Genomic DNA, 18,998 nt, shown 5'->3' on the forward strand with positions numbered 1-18,998 from the left:
GTGCAGGCTCGAAGGGCCGAATGGCCTACTCCTGCACCTATTTTCTATGTTTCTATGTCTATATTTCTACCTGTCTAACTGTTTCTTAAACGTTGGGGGTAGCCCCAGCCTCAACTACCTCATCCGGCATACCTCATTGTTCCATACACCACAACCCTTTGTGTGAAAAAGTTACCCCTCAGATTCCTGTTAACCCTTAGGTTCCTTCATTAGCCTGTAAGAGGTTCTTATGAGCTTTGGGATTAGCTTTGGAGAAGAGAAGCAGAAGGAGCTTGTTCGGGATGCTTCGGAATAAGAATCCTACCCAGAATAAGGCTGAGGCCCACTTGCTAAGCCGCTCGCACTGGTCGGATGTTGCTCCCCAGCGGGAGTCAGCTCCATATCCACAACTCTACAGTCGGTGTCAGCCATCCAAGAGGCAGAGATGGAAGGATAATAAGCATTCACAGCACCAATGACATCTCCGTGGCAACAGCAGTAAATACGGGCGGATGTCTTCATAGCACTGCAGGATAACAGTGAGAGCTCTGAGTGGAAGCCTAATTGCTACTTGGCAAGGCTTCCTAGTGTTGAAGGGTGTGCAAAGTTCACAGTCACCACTGTAGCTGCATCCAAAATACAGCCTCCAATGGAAAGGCACTTTCTTCCCAAATATCCACTGTTATAAGGTCATAAGACCGTATATGATAGGAGTAGAAATAGGTCCTTCAATCTACTCCGCCATTCAATCATGGCTGATCTATCCCCCCCCCTCCTCACCCCATTCTCCTGCCTTCTCCCCACAACCTCTGACACCCGCACTAATCAAGAATCTATCTCTGCCTTAAAAATATCCACTGACAGCCTCCCTCATGCAAATGAACCATCCAACCAACAACTAGAGAGCAGTCCCGAGCTACTATCTACCTCATTGGAGACCCTCGGGCTATCTTTGATCGGACTGTACTGGCTTTATCTTGCACTGAATGTTATCCACATCATTCCCTTTATCGTGTATCTACACTGTGGGCAGCTCGATTATAATCATGTATTGTCTTTCCTCTGACTGGTTAGCACACAGCAAAAAGCTTTTCACTGTACCTCGGAGCACGTGACAATAAACTAATGACTAACTAACTAACTAAATTATAATTCCATCTGGATTAAAAGAAAGACTTGCTTTTCTACCATGCCCTTTCTGATCCTTAGATCACTCAAGGTGACGTTGCCACTGATGATGTTAAGGGATGGCGCGGTGGCGCAGTGGCTCCCCGCACCATGGACCCGCTGCAGTTCGCATACCGTCCACACAGATCCACGGATGATGCGGTCTCCCAGGTTCTGCACACTGCTCTCTCTCTCACCTTGACAGCCAGAAGGGGGGCTGTGTGAGGATGCTGTTCATTGACTTCAGTTCAGCTTTCAACACCATAGTCCCCACCAGACTTGCTGAGAAGCTGCTGGAACTGGGGCTGAACACTCCCCTGTGTGCCTGGGTCCTGGACTTTCTCACCGCCATGCCCCAGGTGGTCAAGATGGGGAGACATACCTCCAACCCCCTCACTCTGAACACAGGATCCCCCCAGGATTGCGTCCTAAGACCCCTACTGTACTCCCTGTACGCACATGACTGTGTGGCCAGGTTCAGCTCCAACTCCATCATCAAGTTTGCTGATGACACTGTGGTGGTGGGCCTGATCTCCGATAACGATGCGAAGGCCTACATAGAGGAGGTGGCTGACCTGGCACTCTGGTGTCAGGATAACAGCCTCCTCTTGAATGTCACTAAAACTAAGGAGCTGATTGGGGACTTTAGAAGGGCACAACGGCCGAGGACGTACACGCCACTGGGGATAAATGGGGACTACTGTGGATAGGGTGAGCAGCTTTAAATACCTGGGGGTCCAAATCACAGAGGACATGACATGGACAACACACGCTGCCGCACTGGTGAGAAAGGCAAGGCAGCGCCTTAACCACCTCAGGCAGCTGAGGAAATTCAGAGTCTCTCTGAGGATCCTTCAGTGCTTCTACTCTGGGGCTGTAGAAAACATCTTGTCCGGTAACATCTCGATCTGGTTTGGGAACTGCTCTGCCCAGGAACAGGAAGGCTCTGCAGAGAGTAGTGCGTTCGTCCGAACGCACCATGGGAACTACACTCCCCCCCCCCCTGCAGGACCTGTACACCAGGAGGTGCAGATCCAGAGCCAGCAAGATCATGAAGGACCCCTACCACCCCAGCAACGGACTGTTCCAGCTGCTACGGTCAGGCAAACGCCTCCGCTGTCACGCTGTGGAAACAGAGAGGATGAGACGGAGTTTCTTCCCACAGGCCGTCAGGACTGTAAACTCTGATCTCACCAGGGACTAATTTACTGTTGTGTTGTGTCTTTAAAAAAAAAAATGTAAATACTGGTTCTGTTCTGTTGTTTTGCACAATCCCGCAGGCATTGCCACTTTCATTTCACTGTACATCTTGTATGTGTATGTGACAAATAAAGTTGACTTAACTTGACGAGAGTTTACAGCCCCAGAGATCCGGGTTCGATCCAGACTCCAGGTGCTGTCTGTGCGGAGTTTGTACGTTCTCTCTGCGACTACGTGGGTTTCCCCCAGGTGCTCCGTCCGGTTTCCTCCCACACTCCAAAGACATGCCGGTTTGCAAGTTAATTGGATTTGGTAAAAATTGCACATTGTCCCTGGTGTGTAGGATCGTGCTCGTGTATGTGGCGATCAGTGGTCGGCGCGGATTCGGTGGGCCGAAGTGCCTGTTTCCGCGCTGTATCTCTGAGGTAAAGCCCAAAAAATCCTTTGGAAGTCTGGAAAATATGACAGCCAAGCTGTGCATGGCACGGGGCCCCAATATCAGTCGAGCCCTAGATCTTTTCAGGAGCTGTTAGGGCTGGCCAATAAATGCTGGCCTAGCTCACCCACAACCCTAGAAGAAGATTTTAAAACAATGCAATTTCATAAAGACAGATAATCCATTATAGAGACAATAGCTGAGGGAGAAAAGCTGCCAGCAGACCAGAATGCTCGCTCTACACTTTCAATGAGATACTTTGACAGGCGCAATGTAATACATAAACCAATAGGTAGCCCCAATGCCAATGCAGCAACTTACCTCTGTGCTGCAATGGGGCATCAGCCTCGATAGTTGTGCTGCAATTTCTGAATTGGACTTAACCTATAACTTTCTTACCTGTTGACTGTAAACACATAGCAACTGTCATGGCAAATTTCCGACTTTTCCAGTGTCCTCTTTTCCGTTGCCATTACTACACAGGTAAAGTAGGAGTGATCTTACGCAGACCTAATAGAACAGATCTTCCAGTCGATATATCCATTGGTTTATGGAAGTAGTTGTACAAACAAAGAGATGAACGTACCAGGCTTTTCTTTATTCAGCATGCAGGTTGTACCTGGCTGTTCTGTACCACGTACACTGAAAACTACATGCTCTCCCTCCCTGTGTCTGTTGCTTGCAAGGGCCAGGAGGCGAGCGGGTAAGATCATCTCTGACCCCTCTCACCCTGGCCACAAACTCTTTGAATCACTTCCCTCTGGAAGGCGACTCCGGACTGTCAAAGCTGCCACAGCCAGACATAAAAACAGTTTTTATCCACGAGTAGTTGCTCTACTCAAAATCTGTAGCCTCCCTTTGATCTGGTATTTTGTTTGTTCACATGCTTGATCAATGGTGTTTTATCATTAATGTTTTACTATTATTAATGTTTAGTGTTTTCTGAGTCACTCGTAACTGTCACTGTTGTTACTTGTGGGCGGAGCACCAAGGCAAATTCTTTGTATGTGAATACTTGGCCAATAAACTTACTTACTTACTTACTTCCAGTCCCCAATGCCCATATATATACACACCACCCTGTGCCTGTAATGACCCCCCTCAAGTGTCCAAATTAATACTGCAAGATATATCTAGACAAAATAATACAATATGCCAACAGTAGCCAGCCTAAACATAAATGGCTCATACAGCAATGATTCGGGATTTCAGTATTAATACTGCAAAGATAGACACAAAATGTCGGAGTAACTCAGCGGGACAGGCAGCACCTCCGGAGAGAAGGAATGGGTGACGTTTCGGGTGGAGAACCTTCTTCAGACTGGAGTCGGGGGAAAGGGAAAGGGATATGACAAGAGTTCCCTATCCCCTGCCTCTCTGTCTGAAGAAGAGTCTCGACCCGAAATGTCACCCATTCAATAGACAATAGGTGCAGGAGTAGGCCATTTGGCCCTTCGAGCAAGCACCGCCATTCAATATGATCATGGCTGATCATCCCCAATCAGAGCCCCGTTCCTGCCTTCTCCCCATATCCCCTGACTCCGCTATCTTTAAGAGCCCTATCTATCCTTCTCTCCAGATGCTGCCTGACCCGCTTGGTGTCTATCTTTGATGGAAACGAGCATCTGCAGTCTCTTACTACACATGAATCCTGCAAAGGTTTTACGTCAAATCTGCACCGTCAGCGTCTTTCCCACAACTCGTTCGAAGCCCAATCATAAACATTTGACGGCTGGCTCACCTCAGTTTTGCTGACTGGTATTTGGTCAATTCCTTTGGTTATGGAGGCCCAGGATCTGCCAGTGACCATGCAGGCGAAGAGTGGATACAGCTCGGCCGCTCCCAGTCGCCGGCTGTACTTCTCGATGGCCTTCTTGTCGGTCTTAATCAGGGCGTACCACAGACGGCAATAGTTAAGGCGGAACTCCTCTGTCAGGGTCTGTGTGGAACCGAGAATAGAAAGAAAGCTCTTAAGTTCACAAGTTCTAGGAGCAGAATGAGGCCATTTGGCCCCCATCAAGTCTACATCGCCAGTCGATCGGCTTTCCCTCTCAACCCCAATCTGCCAATCTCTGCCTTAACAATATCCATAGACAAGGCCTCTACAGCCGTCTGTGGAAATGAATTCCACAGATTAACCACTCAAGAAATTCCTCCTCATCTCCTTTCTGAAGGTACGTCCTTATATTCTGAGGGTATGGCCTCTGGTCCTAGACTCTCCTGCTAGTGGAAATGTCCTCTCCACATTCACTCTATCCAGGCCTTTCACTATTCGGTAAGTTTCAATGAGGGGGCCCCTCATCCTTCTAAACTCCAGTGAGTACAGGCCCAGTGCTCATCATATGTTAACCCAATCATGCTTGGGATCATTCTCGTAAACCTGAGATTTCCCTGCAGTTTATTTTTACACATCTTCTCCAAAGATGCTGCCTGACCCATCCATATGGTCATAGGTCATAAGGTCATAAGTGATAGGAGCAAAATTAGGCCATTCGGATCATCAAGTCTACTCCACCATTCAATCATGGCTGATCTATCTCTCCGTCATAACCCCATTCTCCTGCCTTCTCCCCATAACCCCTGACACCCGCACTAATCAAGAAAGCTCAGGAAACAATTACAACATCAGTCCATGTACAAAATTGTCCAGGAGTTTGGCAATTAATATCTAACTTTGTTTTATGCGATTAATCTGTCTCACAGCACCAGAGACCGGGTTTCAATCCTGACCGCGGGCGCTGTCTGTGTGGAGTTTGCACCTTCTCCCTGTGATCCAGTGGGTTTCCTCCGGGTGCTCCGGTTTCCACCCGCATCCCAATGGCGTGCGGGTCTGTCAGTTTATTGGCTTCTGTAAAATGGTCCTGCTGTCTAGGAAGTGGATGGGAAAGTGGGACAACACAGAACGTGTGTGAATTAGCGTTTAAGAAGGAACTGCAGATGCTGGAAAATCGAAGGTAGACAAAAGTGCTGGAGAAACTGAGCGGGTACAGCAGCATCTATGGAGCGAAGGAAATAGGCAACGTTTCGGCCTATTTCCTTCGCTCCATAGTTGCTGCTGCACCCGCTGAGTTTCTCCAGCACTTTTGTCTACCTAGTATGAATTAGCATTACAGTGGCCAATTAACCTGCAATCCCACACATCTTTGGGATGTGGGAGGAACCACATTGAAAAAGTAGACATTCGGAGTAATTTCCCCCCCCCCCCCCCATAAATGAGATGTCATTACTTTCAAAGGTAGACAAAAATGCTGGAGAAGCTCAGCGGGTGAGGCAGCATCTATGGAGCGAAGGAATGGGTGACGTTTCGGGTCGAGACTCTTCTTCAGACTGATGTGTCATTACTTTCAGGTGATTACATTCTTCCTTCAATTTGCGTTTTAAAAAAAAATATCCATAGTTCCCACACAGCATCTTGGCTGTCAGGCCAGGCCAGGGCAGGAGTGAAGGACTCGCCCCTTTATTGGAAGGATCAGCTTTGCAAGTCGTCCTTTCATTGTGATTGATATGGCGAAAGGATTCGCAGGTTACAACGTGTTCAAAGCTCCCGGCTCGGATTATGAATACGGATGATGAAATTGCTGCCACTTTAAATCTGGTATCGATATCCAAGCACTGATTGCCTGGTGGATATGCTCTGACAGACGTGGAACCTTTCACACGGATGGCCTGCAATATATATATATATCTCAGTCGGAAGCTCCTCTGACATTTGCAAGGATACTAACATACATACATGCACTCCGCCTCAAGGCAAATACCAGCCGGACATTACTTCTGGAGCTATCTCGTCCCATAACTGTGACAGCAGAAGCCAACCTGGGCAATGATGCTAATCAAACTGCATCTTCTTTGACGGCACAAATCCAAGGACTGCTTCATAACAATCTTGTTTCCCCCTGAAGATAAATCTCTCTACAATGGCTGCCTTTTAGCCTCTCCTGAAACAGTGCCAGCAAACAAATAGCTCCTTGCCACTTGATGTCAACCTCGTCTTGTGGGTGGCTGGATCACAAGGTCATGGGTTCAAGTCCCACTCCAGACATGATGCCTCCTGACACCTTCAGTTGTTCGAAAGAGATGTTAAACCAACAGCCTGTTCTCCTGGGCTCCAAAGGTCTAACGGCATCATTTGGAAAACAGTGCCTGCATTTTATCTGGACGTTGGCCAAGATTCATTCATCAACTAATAAAATTAATATATGTGAGACCACATTAGCAAATAGTCACCTCAAACCTTATGGAGAACATACAGAGATGTTACTGAACATGAACTGCCTCCCATCTGCTGGGAATATACTGATCTAGTCTTTAGTGAGTTCATTCCTGGTAACGTCATCCACTGAGTTGTTCAACAAAGCTCACGTCTGGAAATTAGTGCCTGAGTTTGACTTCACTTTATTGCCACGTGTACCGAGGTACAGTGAAAAGCTTTTGTTGCGTGCTAACCAGTCAGCGGAAAGACAACACATGATTACAATCGAGCCGTTCACAACGTGTAGATGACATGATAAAGGGAATAAGGTGAATAATGTTTAGTGCAAGGTAAAGTCCAGTAAAGTCCGATCAAAGATAGTCCGAGGGTCTCCAATGGGTCTCCAAAGCTCTCTAATTGTAATGATACTGGTTAAGAGATGATTACTTACCAGGCAGCTGTCAACATCAGAAGACCAGTTAAAAAAAAAATTGCAATGCACTTCATCGGGGTGCAGCCGAACAAATGTGGACACAGCAGCATTACGGCAGATGACCACAATAAATCGCAGCAAATTGTGGACGCAGCCTAGACCATCACACAAACCAACCTCCCTTGTCAAAGCTGCCACAGCCAGACATAAAAACAGCTTTATTCCACGAGTTGTAGCTCTACTCAATAATCAAAACATCTGTAGCCTCCTTTTGCTCTGGTATTTGATTTAATTCACATGCTTAATCGATAATGTCTTATTATTAATGTTTAATGTTTTATGTGTCATTCCTAACTGTCATGTTGTCACTTGCGGGCGGAGCACCAAGGCAAATTCCTTGTATGTGAATACTTGGCCAATAAACATTCATTCATTCATTCAATCCATTTATTCCATTTCTACATCACGCTGAATCAATGACGAGTCGCACCCTGGCCGCTCCCTCTTCTCCCCTCTCCCATCAGACAAAAGGTACATGAGTGTGAAAATGCACACCTCCACATTCAGGGACAGTTTCTTCCCAGCTGTTATCAGGCAACTGAATCATCCTCCTGCAACCCTTATCAATGACGAGTTTCACCCGCTGAGTTTCTCCAGCATTTTTGTGTACCTTCGATATTCCAGCATCTGCAGTTCCTTCTTAAACACCCTTATCATGTCTGTGGACGGCTCGATTGTAATCATGTATTGTCTTTCCGCTGGCTGGCTAGCACGCAACAACAGCTAATAAACTAAAAGACAATAAACTAAACTGAACGGACCTGAAAATAACAGAGTGTAGGAAGGAACTGCAGATGCTGGATTAAACCATAGATAGACACGCAATGCTGGAGTAACTCAGTCAGACAGGCAACATTTCTGGAGAGAAGGAATGCGTGACGTTTCGGCTCGAGTCCCTCTGAAGAAAGGTCTCGACACGAAACGACACACATTCCTACTCTCCAGAGATGCTGCCTGTCCCACTGAGTTACTCCAGCTTTTTGTGACTGAAAACAAGAGTGTTTGGACAAGGAGGTAGATTTTTGGGAATGCTTTACAGGAGGCTTCATGGAGCAAGCTCACATCACCAGGTGCCTGGGAAGCTGAATGAGCTAACGTGCCTCCCCTGTGAACGAGATCGGTATCCTCTGTTGGGTGAACCCTGCCTCAGCTGTGAGGTCCACGCTGAAGATGACCAGCACTCTGACACAGGGGAGAAGCACGCTCCTGGGCCTCACCAGGCCTCACCAGGCCCGCGGCAGTCAGGAACACCTCCCGAAGACAAACTGTGGCTCAGCGAGCGTGTACAAATCCCCATGCTCACTGATCACGGTTGAGTGATCACCCAAAGCGTGCAAGTAACGAGAGGAACATCTGCACAGCGCTGCATAGCAAATTGGAGGGCAGCTGGCAATTCGGCAAGGACACCGGACTCAGACAGCCCAGTCAGTGGATATTTTTAATGCAGAGATTCTTGATTAGCATGGGTGGCAGGGGTTATGTTAATAACATTACGTTAATAAGGGGGCGCTGCAAGCCGGCAGCCCTGCCTGCAGCGTGTTTGTTTTTTCTACTTTTTTTGTTTTTTTAGTATGTCCCAATGTATGTTTTTAATGTTTCTCTGTGTGTCTTGTGTGGGGGGTGGTGTGGGGGGGGGTTAAGGGGGAACCGCTTCGGTCGCCTCCTCCACGTAGTGGCGACTTTTTCCATGTCGCCTCCCCCGTGGCCTAACATCGAGGATTGGTGCAGCCTTCCCCGGAGACGCGCCCGGGGCTTTGGCTGCGGGCACAGCACGGACTCTCGTCGCGGAGCGGGCGAGCCCTCGCCGGGGGTCGCCGGAGGGGAGCACTCCGTTCGCAGCCTGGGATCCCTCGTTGGGGACCCGGGAGGAGAAGAGCTCCGACCGCCGGACCACGACCTACTTTTACCGCGGGCGCGGCGGGGACTTTCCATCCGGAGCGGGGTCCCTCGCCGGGGACCCCTGGAGAGGAGTTCCGACGCCGGCCCTGTAGTCTGCACTGCTTCTGGCTGCGGCGCGGCGGGGACTTTAAATTTTCAACCGCCGGCCTGCGGCCTACACAATCTTGAAGCCGCGGTCTCCAGTGGGGAGGCACCGATTCGGGACTTACCTTATCAGGACTTACCTGGACTTACCCTGTCTGTACATCTGGACGCCCGCATTGGTGACTGCGGAGGGTTGAGGTCCTGACCACGGGGGAAATGGAGGAGGACTGGCCAAATTTTGTGCCTTCCACCACAGTGATGAATGCTGTGGTGGATGTTTGTGTTCATTTTTTAATTGTGTATTGTGTGTGTTGTTTATAATTGTACCGCTGCTGGCAAATTCATTTCACTTGCACTTATGTGCAAGTGACGAATAAAACTTGATTGATTGATTGATGGGAAGAAGGCAGAAGAATGGGGTTAGGAAGGAGATATAGATCAGCCATGATTGAATGGCGGAGTAGACTTGATGGGCCGAATTGCTTAATTCTGCTCCTATCACTTATGAACTAATGGCTCGGTCAACTGAGTCCTGATCACCAGTGAAAGTTTACAGAGTCAGGAAGCAGACGTAGCTTCACCCGGCCCGACATATCCAGAGAGCAGGGAGAGACATGTCTAGAGGGTAAGGAAATGGGATAACCGCTGGAGCATAGAACATAGAACAGTACTATGCTGTACTAACATAGAAATGTTGAAGGCCTCTGCCACAGAAGGCAGTGGAGGCCAATGCACTGGATATATTCAAGAGAGAGTTAGATGCTCTTACAGCTAACAGAATCAAGGGATATGGGGAGAAAGCAGGAACTGGGTACCGATTGGGGATGATCAGCTATTATCATATTGAATGGCGGTGCTGGCTCAAAGGGCCGAATGGCCTACTCCTGCACCTATTTTCTATGTTAGCACAGTACAGGGACAGGCCCTCCAGCCCACAATGTCCGTGCCGAACACAATGGCAAGACCAACTCTTGTCTGTCTGCACATAATCCACATCATCCATATAATCTATGAACCCCGGTCTCTGGGACTGTGAGGTAGCAGCTCTACCTGCTGCGCCGCTGTGCCGCCACCGTGACCTTCAAGCCCGTCACCAAAGATGGACCGCTGAAGTCGAAAGGGCACACTCAAAGGCAGTAAATGGGGAAGGGGGGAAGAAATGAATGACTCAATATCGGAGCTGAGACCCGCTGCCCTGAAGGAGAATAACTTCTCCGGCAAAAAGCCAATTACCTCAGGACAGCTTTCATTTCAGCCGAAAAGGTTTCTCAGCCGCTCCAGATATCGTGACCGGTCTGCTTGTCTCGAGTGGGAGTGTGATTCTGAAACGTGTCTCTCAGTGGCCCTCCAACAGTTCAGCTCGTCTCTCCTGTCCGATTGAACAGTTTGCCACTCAGCTGTCACCACAGTGGTGTTGACTGACGCCTGACACCGTGTGTTACATTGACATCCCTGCTGATGAACATAACCTGACCCCAGCTCTTGCTTCAGTCGCTCTTAGCCCGTCTGGCTTTCCTGAGGACATGCAAGGATTAGTTCTAAGGCGGCGTGTTATCCGTCTGGTGTTAAGGGATCGTCTGCAGTTCTCCGCGGAGAGATGCAATAACCTTTCGGCCTTGCGGGAATTCCACGGCAAATACCTCCTGTCTTCCCAGCTTCGGGAATTCAGTTTGGTTTATTGCCACGTGTACCGAGGTGCAGTGAAAAGCTTTTGTTGCGTGCTAACCAGTCAGCAGAAAGGCAACACATGATTACAAGCGAGCAATTTACAGTGTACAGACACATGATAAGGGAATAGCATTTAGTGCAAGGTAAAGCCAGTAAAGTCCGATCAAAGGCAGTCCGAGGGTCACCAAAGAGGTAGATAGTAGTTCAGCACTGCTCTCTGGTTGTGGTCAGGGTGATTCAGTTGCCTGATAATACCTGGGAAGAAACTGTCCCTGTATCTGGAGGTGTGCGGTTTCACACTTCTATACCTCATGCCTGATGGGAGAGGGGAGAAGAGGGAGTGGCCAGTGTGTGACTCGTCCTTGATTATGCTGCTGGCCTTGCCGAGACAGCGCGAGGTGTAGATGGAGTCAATGAAAAGGAAGTTGACACGAAATGCTGGAGTAAGTCATCGGGTGAGGCAGCATTTCTGGAGGGAAGAAATGGGCGACGATTCGGGTCGAGACCCATCTTCAAACTCGACCCGAAACGTCGCCCATTCCTTCCCTCCAGAGATGCTGCCCCTCCCGCTGAGTTACTCCAGCATTTTGCGTCGACCTTCGATTTTAACCAGCATCTGCGGTTCTTTCTTACACTCAATGGAAGGGAGGTTGGTTTGCTGAGTAGACCCTGACACCTGCCTACAGCTTTGATTTGCTGTGAATTCTCCGAGGGTATTCGACGGGCTGGGGAATCATTGCCACAAGAGACGGCAGATGCTGAAATCCCAAGCAACATACAAAGCACTGGAGGAACTCAGGCAGCATCTGTAGCAATGTATCGTGACTGATTCATCCAATACTAATTCCATTTTAATTCTCCTCACATTTCCATCAACTTCCCCCCAAATTATACCACTCACTGGCAGTTTAGTTTATTGTACTTGTACCGAGGTACAGTGCTATCCTGTCAGCGGAAAGACAATACGTGATTACAATCGAGTCATTTACAGTGTATTGCTACATGACAAGGGAATTTAGTGCTGGGTAAAGCCAGCAAAGTCTGATCAAGGATAGTCCGAGGGTCACCAACGAGGTGGCACGGACAGCAATTTATCGTGACCCTGACCGATTAGCCTGCAGACCCACGCGTCTTGAGAGTGTGGGAGGAAACCGGAGCACCGAGAGAAATCCATGCAGTGAGAGGGAGCACCAGAGGTCAGGATCGACCCGTGTTCCTTGCAGCTGTGAATCAGCAGCTTGACCAGCTGCGGCACTGTGCTGGATCTTGCAGTATCCCTACAAGACACCTTTAATACCAATACATCAAACACCATGATTGCTTCAACACAGGAGCAAACACAGTTCTCAATGATCTCTTGCTTACTACGTGACCTTTTAAAAGAATGAAACCACATCATCAGTGCTCCTGAATCGATGAGATGTGTATCGGGGCCAGTTTTTATTTTGAAATGCTTGCCCCCACTCCAGCATCTCTTGCCACCGCACAGAGTAAATAACAGTCCAGGGTACACAGAAATGCTGGAGAAACTCAGTGGGTGCAGCAGCATCTATGGAGTGAAGGAAATAGGCAATGTTTTGGGCCGAAACCCTTCTTCAGACTGATAGGGGGTGCGGGGTGGGGGGGGGGGGGAGCGGGGGGAAGAAAGGAAAAAGGAGGGGGAGGAACCCGAGGGCTGAGGGAGAGCTGGGAAGTGGAGGAGACAGCAAGGGCTAACAGAATTTTGAGAATTCAATGTTCATGCCACCAGGATGCAGGTTCCCCAAGCGGAATATGAGCTGTTGTTCCTCCAATTTCCAGTGGTGCTCACTCTGGCCATGGAGGAGGCCCAGGACAGAGAGGTCGGATATGGAATGGGACGGGGAGTTGAAGTGCTGAGCCACCGGGAGGTCAGGTTGGTTAATGCGGACCGAGCGGAGGTGTTCGGCGAAACGATCGCCAAGCCTACGCTTGGTCTCACTGATGTAGATGCCAAGCGTAGGGCTTGGCGATCGTTTGGAAGGGTTTCGTCACGAAACGTTGCCTATTTCCTTCGCTCCATAGATGTTGCTGCACCCGCTGAGTTTCTCCAGCATTTTTGTGTACCTTCGATTTTCCAGCATCTGCAGTTCCTTCTTAAATAACAGTCCAGCACAGGAACAGGCTCTCTGAGCCAGGAGGTCTGTGCTGAGCATGAAGCCCACTTCAACTCATCCCATCTGCCTACACATGATCCATACCCCTCCAAACCCTGAATAACAATAGACAACAGACAATAGGTGCAGGAGTAGGCCATTCGGCCCTTCGAGCCAGGACCGCCATTCAATGTCCTCATGGCTGATCATCCACAATCATTACCCCGTTCCTGCCTTCTCCCCATATCCCCAGACTCCGCTAACTTTAAGAGCCCTATCTAACTCTCTCTTGAAAGCATCCAGAGAAAAGGCCTCCACTGCCCTCGGAGGCAGAGAATTCCACAGACTCACACCTCTTTGGGTGAAAACGTTTTTCCTCATCTCCGTTCTAAATGGCTTACCCCTTATTCTTGAGCTGTGGCCCCTGGTTCTGGACTCCCCCAACATCGGGAACATGTTTCCTGCCTCTAGCGTGTCCAAACCCTTAATAATCTTATATGTTTCAATAAGATACCCTCTCATCCTTCTAAATTCCAGAGTATACAAGCCCAGCTGCTCCATTCTATCAACATATGACAGTCCCGCCATCCCGGGAATTAACCTGGTGAACCTACGCTGCACTCCCTCAATAGCAAGAATATCCTTCCTCAAATTTGGAGACTAAAGCTGCACACAATACTCCAGGTGTGGTCTCACCAGGGCCCTGTACAACTGCAGAAGGACCTCTTTGCTCCTGTACTCAACTCCTCTTGTATGCAAACCTTACAGCTTCTTCGTCACAAAGCATGTGGAAGGTAATCAGTGGCAGGCTGTGGAACCTTGGTTGTCTTAGGATCACATTGTCAGCAAATTTTAATAGGGAATCTGAGAGGTAACTTGTTCACACAATGGGTGGTGGGTGTGCGGAACAAGCTGCCAGAGGAGGTGGTTGAGGCTGGGATTATCCCAACATTCAAGAAACAGTTAGACAGGTACAAGGATGACAACGGACCTCGACCCGAAACATCACCCGTTCTTTCCCTCCAGGGATGCTGCCTGTCACGCTGAGTTACTTCAGCTTTTTGTGTCTACATGGATAGGACAGGTTTGGAGGGATATGGACCAAACGCGGGCAGGTGGGACTAGTGTTGCTGGGACATGTTGGCCGGTGTGGGCCGAAGGGCCTGTTTGCACACTGTATCACTCTTTGACTCTAAAAATGAGGGGGGACCTCATTGAAACTTATCGAATAGTGAAAGGCCTGGATAGAGTGAATGTGGAGAGGATGTTTCCACTCGTGGGGGCATCTAGGGCCAGGGGCCATAGCCTCAGAACAAAATTATGTCCCTTTAGAAAGGAAATTAGGAGGAATCTCGTTAGCCAGATGGGTAGCGAATTTGCGGAATTCATTGCCACAGACGGCTGTGGAGGCCAAGTCAATGGATATTTTTAGGGCGGAAATTGACAGATTCTTGATTAGTGCAGGAGGCAGAAAACCTGCGCGGTCACGGGGAGAACGAGTAAACTCCGTACAGACAGCACCCGTTGTCGGGATTGAACCTGGGTCTCATGACGCTGCAAGCATTGTAAGACAGCAACTCTACCGCTGCGCCACCGTGCCGCCCAATTTGAGGACCTACCTGATACAGTCCATGGTCCAGCAACACAATTTCGACCTTATTCGTTCGAGGGTCCTTCCTCACTAACACATTGCCTGGGTGTGGATCGCAGTGCACAAATCCATTTACAAAGATCATCTCGCTGTACAGCTTCCCCAGATTTTGAGAGATCTGCAAGACAAGGAAGGAAGAGTGAAATAGCATCCATTCCTTATATTTTGATTGACATCGAGTGATACAACGTGGAAACAGGCCCTTCGGCCCAACTTGCTCACACCGGCCAACATGTCCCAGCTACACTAGTCCCACCTGTCTGCGTTTGGCCCATATATCTCTAAACCTGTCCTATCCATGTACCTGTCTAATTGTTTCTGAAACATTGCGATATTCCCTGCCTCAACCACCACCTCTGGCAGCTCGTTCCATATCCCTGAAGTCAAATCAAGTCAAGTTTTATTCGTCACTTGCACATAAGTGCAGTGAAATGAATTTGCCAGCAGCAGTACAATTTAAAAAAAGAACACACAATACACTATAAAAAATGAACACAAACATCCACCACAGCATTCATCACTATGGTGGAAGGCACAAAGTTTGGTCAGTCCTCCTCCATTTTCCCCCGTGGTCGGAACCACCCTTTGTGTGAAAAAGTTGCCCTTCAGCGATTCCTATTAAATCTTTCACCTTTCATCAAATGTCAATAGAAACGGGAATAGTGCCGGAGGATTGGCGTACTGCGCATGTTGTTCCATTGTTTAAAAAGGGTTCTAAAAGTAAACCTAGCAATTATAGACCTGTTAGTTTGACGTCAGTGGTGGGCAAATTAATGGAAAGGATACAGAGATAATATATATAAGCATCTGGATAAACAGGGTCTGATTAGGAACAGTCAACATGGATTTGTGCCTGGAAGGTCATGTTTGACTAATCTTCTTGAATTTTTTGAAGAGGCTATTCGGGAAATTGATGAGGGTAAAGCAGTGGATGTTGTATATATGGACTTCTGTAAGGCCTTTGACAAGGTTCCTCGTGGAAGGTTGGTTAAGAAGGTTCAATTGTTGGGTATTAATGGTGGAGTAGCAAGATGGATTCAACAGTGGCTGAATGGGAGGTGCCAGAGAGTAATGGTGGATGGCTGTTTGTCAGGTTGGAGGCCAGTGACTAGTGGGGTGCCACAGGGATCTGTGTTGAGTCCACTGTTGTTTGTCATGTACATCAATGATCTGGATGATGGTGTGGTAAATTGGATTAGTATGCAGATGATACTAAGATAGGTGGTGTTGTGGATAATGAAGTAGATTTTCAAAGTCTACAGAGAGATTTATGCCAGTTGGAAGAGTGGGCTGAAAGATGGCAGATGGAGTTTAATGCTGATAAGTGTGAGGTGCTACATCTTGCCAGGACAAATCAAAATAAGACGTACATGGTAAATGGTAGGGAATTGAAGAATGCAGTTGAACAGAGGGATCTGGGAATAACTGTGCACAGTTCCCTGAAGGTGGAATCTCATGTAGATAGGGTGGTAAAGAAAGCTTTTGGTGTGCTGGCCTTTATAAATCAGAGCATTGAGTATAGAAGTTGGGATGTAATGTTAAAATTGTACAAGGCATTGGTGAGGGCAATTCTGGAGTATGGTGTACAATTTTGGTTGCTTAATTATAGGAAGGATGTCAACAAAATAGAGAGAGTACAGAAGAGATTTAATAGAATGTTGCCTGGGTTTCAGGAACTAAGTTACAGAGAAAGGTTGAAAAAGTTAGGTCTTTATTCTTTGGAGCGCAGAAGGTTAAGGGGAGACTTGATAGAGGTTTTTAAAATGATGAGAGGGATAGACAGAGTTGACGTGGATAAGCTTTTCCCACTGAGAGTAGGGAAGATTCAAACAAGAGGACATGACTTGAGAATTAAGGGACAGAAGTTTAGGGGTAACATGAGAGGGAACTTCTTTACTCAGAGAGTGGTAGCTGTGTGGAATGAGCTTCCAGTGAAGGTGGTGGAGGCAGGTTCGATTTTATCATTTAAAAATAAATTGGATAGTTATATGGACGGGAAAGGGATGGAGGGTTATGGTCTGAGCGCAGGCATATGGGACTAGGGGAGAATACGTGTTCGGCACGGACTAGAAGGGCCGAGATGGCCTGTTTCCGTGCTGTAATTGTTGTATGGGTATATGGTTATATGGTTATATCTTAAACCTACAGTGCATTGAGAAAGTATTCAGACCCCTTTACATTTTCCACATTTTGTTACATCAGCCTTATTCTAAAATTGGTTACAGTCATTTTTTTTAATCATCAATCTACACACAATACCTCATAATATAAAAGCGAAAACAGGTGTTTAGTAATTATTGCAAAATAATTAAAAATAAATAACTGAAAAATCACATTTACGTAAGTATTCAGATCCTTTGCTGTGACTCTTAAAATTGAGCTTTGGTGCATCGTGTTTCCATTGATTATCCTTGAGATGTTTCTACAACTTGATAGGAGTCTACAAGTGGTAAATTAAATTGATTGTACATGATTTGGAAAGGCACACACCTGCCTATATAAGGTCCCACAGTTGACAGTGCGTGTCAGAGCAAAAAACAAGCCATGAAGACGAAGGAATTGTCTGTAGACCTCCGAGACAGGATTGTGTTGAGACACAGATCTGGGGAAGGGTATAAAACATTTTTTGGAGCATTGCAGGTCCCGAAGAGCACAGTGGCCTCCGTCATTCTTAAATAGAACTTTGAAACCACCAGGACTCTTCATAGAGCCTGGCCAAACTGAGCAATCGGGGGAGAAGGGCCTTAGGATAGAGACTTACTAACATATTCAGGGAGGTGACCAAGAACCCGATGGTTACTCTGACAGAGCTCGGGGAGTTCCTCAGTGGAGATGGGAGAAACTTCCAGAAGGACAACTATATCTGCAGCACTCCACCAATCAGGCCTTTATTGTAGAGTGGCCAGACAGAAGCCACTCCTCAGTTAAAGGCACATGACAGCCCGCTTGGAGTTTGCCAAAAGGCACCTAAACAAAATTCCCTGGCCTGATGAAACCAAGATTGAACTCTTTGGCCTGAATGCCAAGTGTCACGTCTGGAGGAAAACAGGCACCGCTCATCACCTAGCCAATACCATATCTACGGTGAAGCATGGTGGTGGCAGCATCATGCTGTAGGGATGCTTTTCAGCAGCAGGAACTGGGAGACCAGTCAGGATCGAGGTAAAGATGAACGGAGCAAAGTATAGAGAGATCCTTGATGAAAACCTGCTCCAGAGCGTTCAGGACCTCGGACTGGGGCAGACGTTCACCTTCCAACAGGACAACGACCTAAAGCTCACGTCCAAGACAACGCAGGAGTGGCTTTGTGACAAGTCTGTGAATGTCCGTAAGTGGCCTGGCCAGAGCCCGGACTTGAACCCGATCGAACATCTCCGGAGGTACCTGAAAATAGCTGTGCATCAACACTCCCCATCCAACCTGACAGAGCTTGAGAGGATCTGCAGAGAAGAATGGGATAAATTACCCAAATACAGGTGTGCCAAGCAGATAGTGTGATACCCAAGAAGACTTGAGGTTGTAATCACTGCCAAAGGTGCCTCAATAAAGTACTGAGTAAAGGGTCTGAATACTTATGTAAATGTGATATTTCAGTTATTTATTTTTAATTATTTTGCAAAAATTTCTAAACACCTGGTTTCACTTATTTTATTGTGGGCTATTGTGTGTAGATTGCTGATAAAAAAATGAATTTAATCCATTTTAGAATAAGGCTGTAACGTAACAAAATGTGGAGAAAGTGAAGGAGTCTGAATACTTTCTGAATGCACTGTATGTCCTCTGGTTCTCGATTCCCCTCTACTCTGGGCAAGGGACTGTGCATCTACCCGATCTATTCCTCTCATGATTTTACAGTCCCAGCCTGCTCAACCTCTCCCTATGGCACAGACTCCTGGCAGAATTCTCATAAATCTTCTCTTTCCAACCTTTCCAACTTGACAACATATTGTGCCACAGCCCGACCTGCACCTGAGTTGATCATTGTTTCAATGAGTGAAATGATACCAAAAAAAATGGACCTGCTGGAAATATTCAGCAGGTCAGGCAGTAGCCGTGGACAGAGAAACAGAGTTAAGGTTTTGAGCATAGAACCAAGAACAGGACAGCACAAAGTC

At 47.6% G+C, this 18,998-nt stretch overlaps 1 protein-coding gene across 3 annotated transcripts in view; it reads right to left on the reverse strand.

The window, feature by feature from the left end:
* Positions 1–18,998, reverse strand: part of adck1 (aarF domain containing kinase 1) — a 443,344-nt gene that overhangs the window by 145,306 nt on the left and 279,040 nt on the right. For 2 of the 3 annotated variants that reach the window (XM_033027594.1, XM_033027595.1), the window contains exons 8-9: positions 14,852–15,001; positions 4,524–4,721 (exon numbers count right to left, since the gene is read on the reverse strand). In XM_033027594.1, coding sequence (XP_032883485.1) covers positions 4,524–4,721; positions 14,852–15,001 — 348 coding nt within the window. The remainder of the gene's footprint in view (positions 1–4,523; positions 4,722–14,851; positions 15,002–18,998) is intronic. The other variant, XM_033027596.1, reaches the window with a different exon arrangement.

Source organism: Amblyraja radiata, chromosome 9 (assembly GCF_010909765.2).
Source record: "Amblyraja radiata isolate CabotCenter1 chromosome 9, sAmbRad1.1.pri, whole genome shotgun sequence".
NCBI lineage: Eukaryota > Metazoa > Chordata > Chondrichthyes > Rajiformes > Rajidae > Amblyraja > Amblyraja radiata.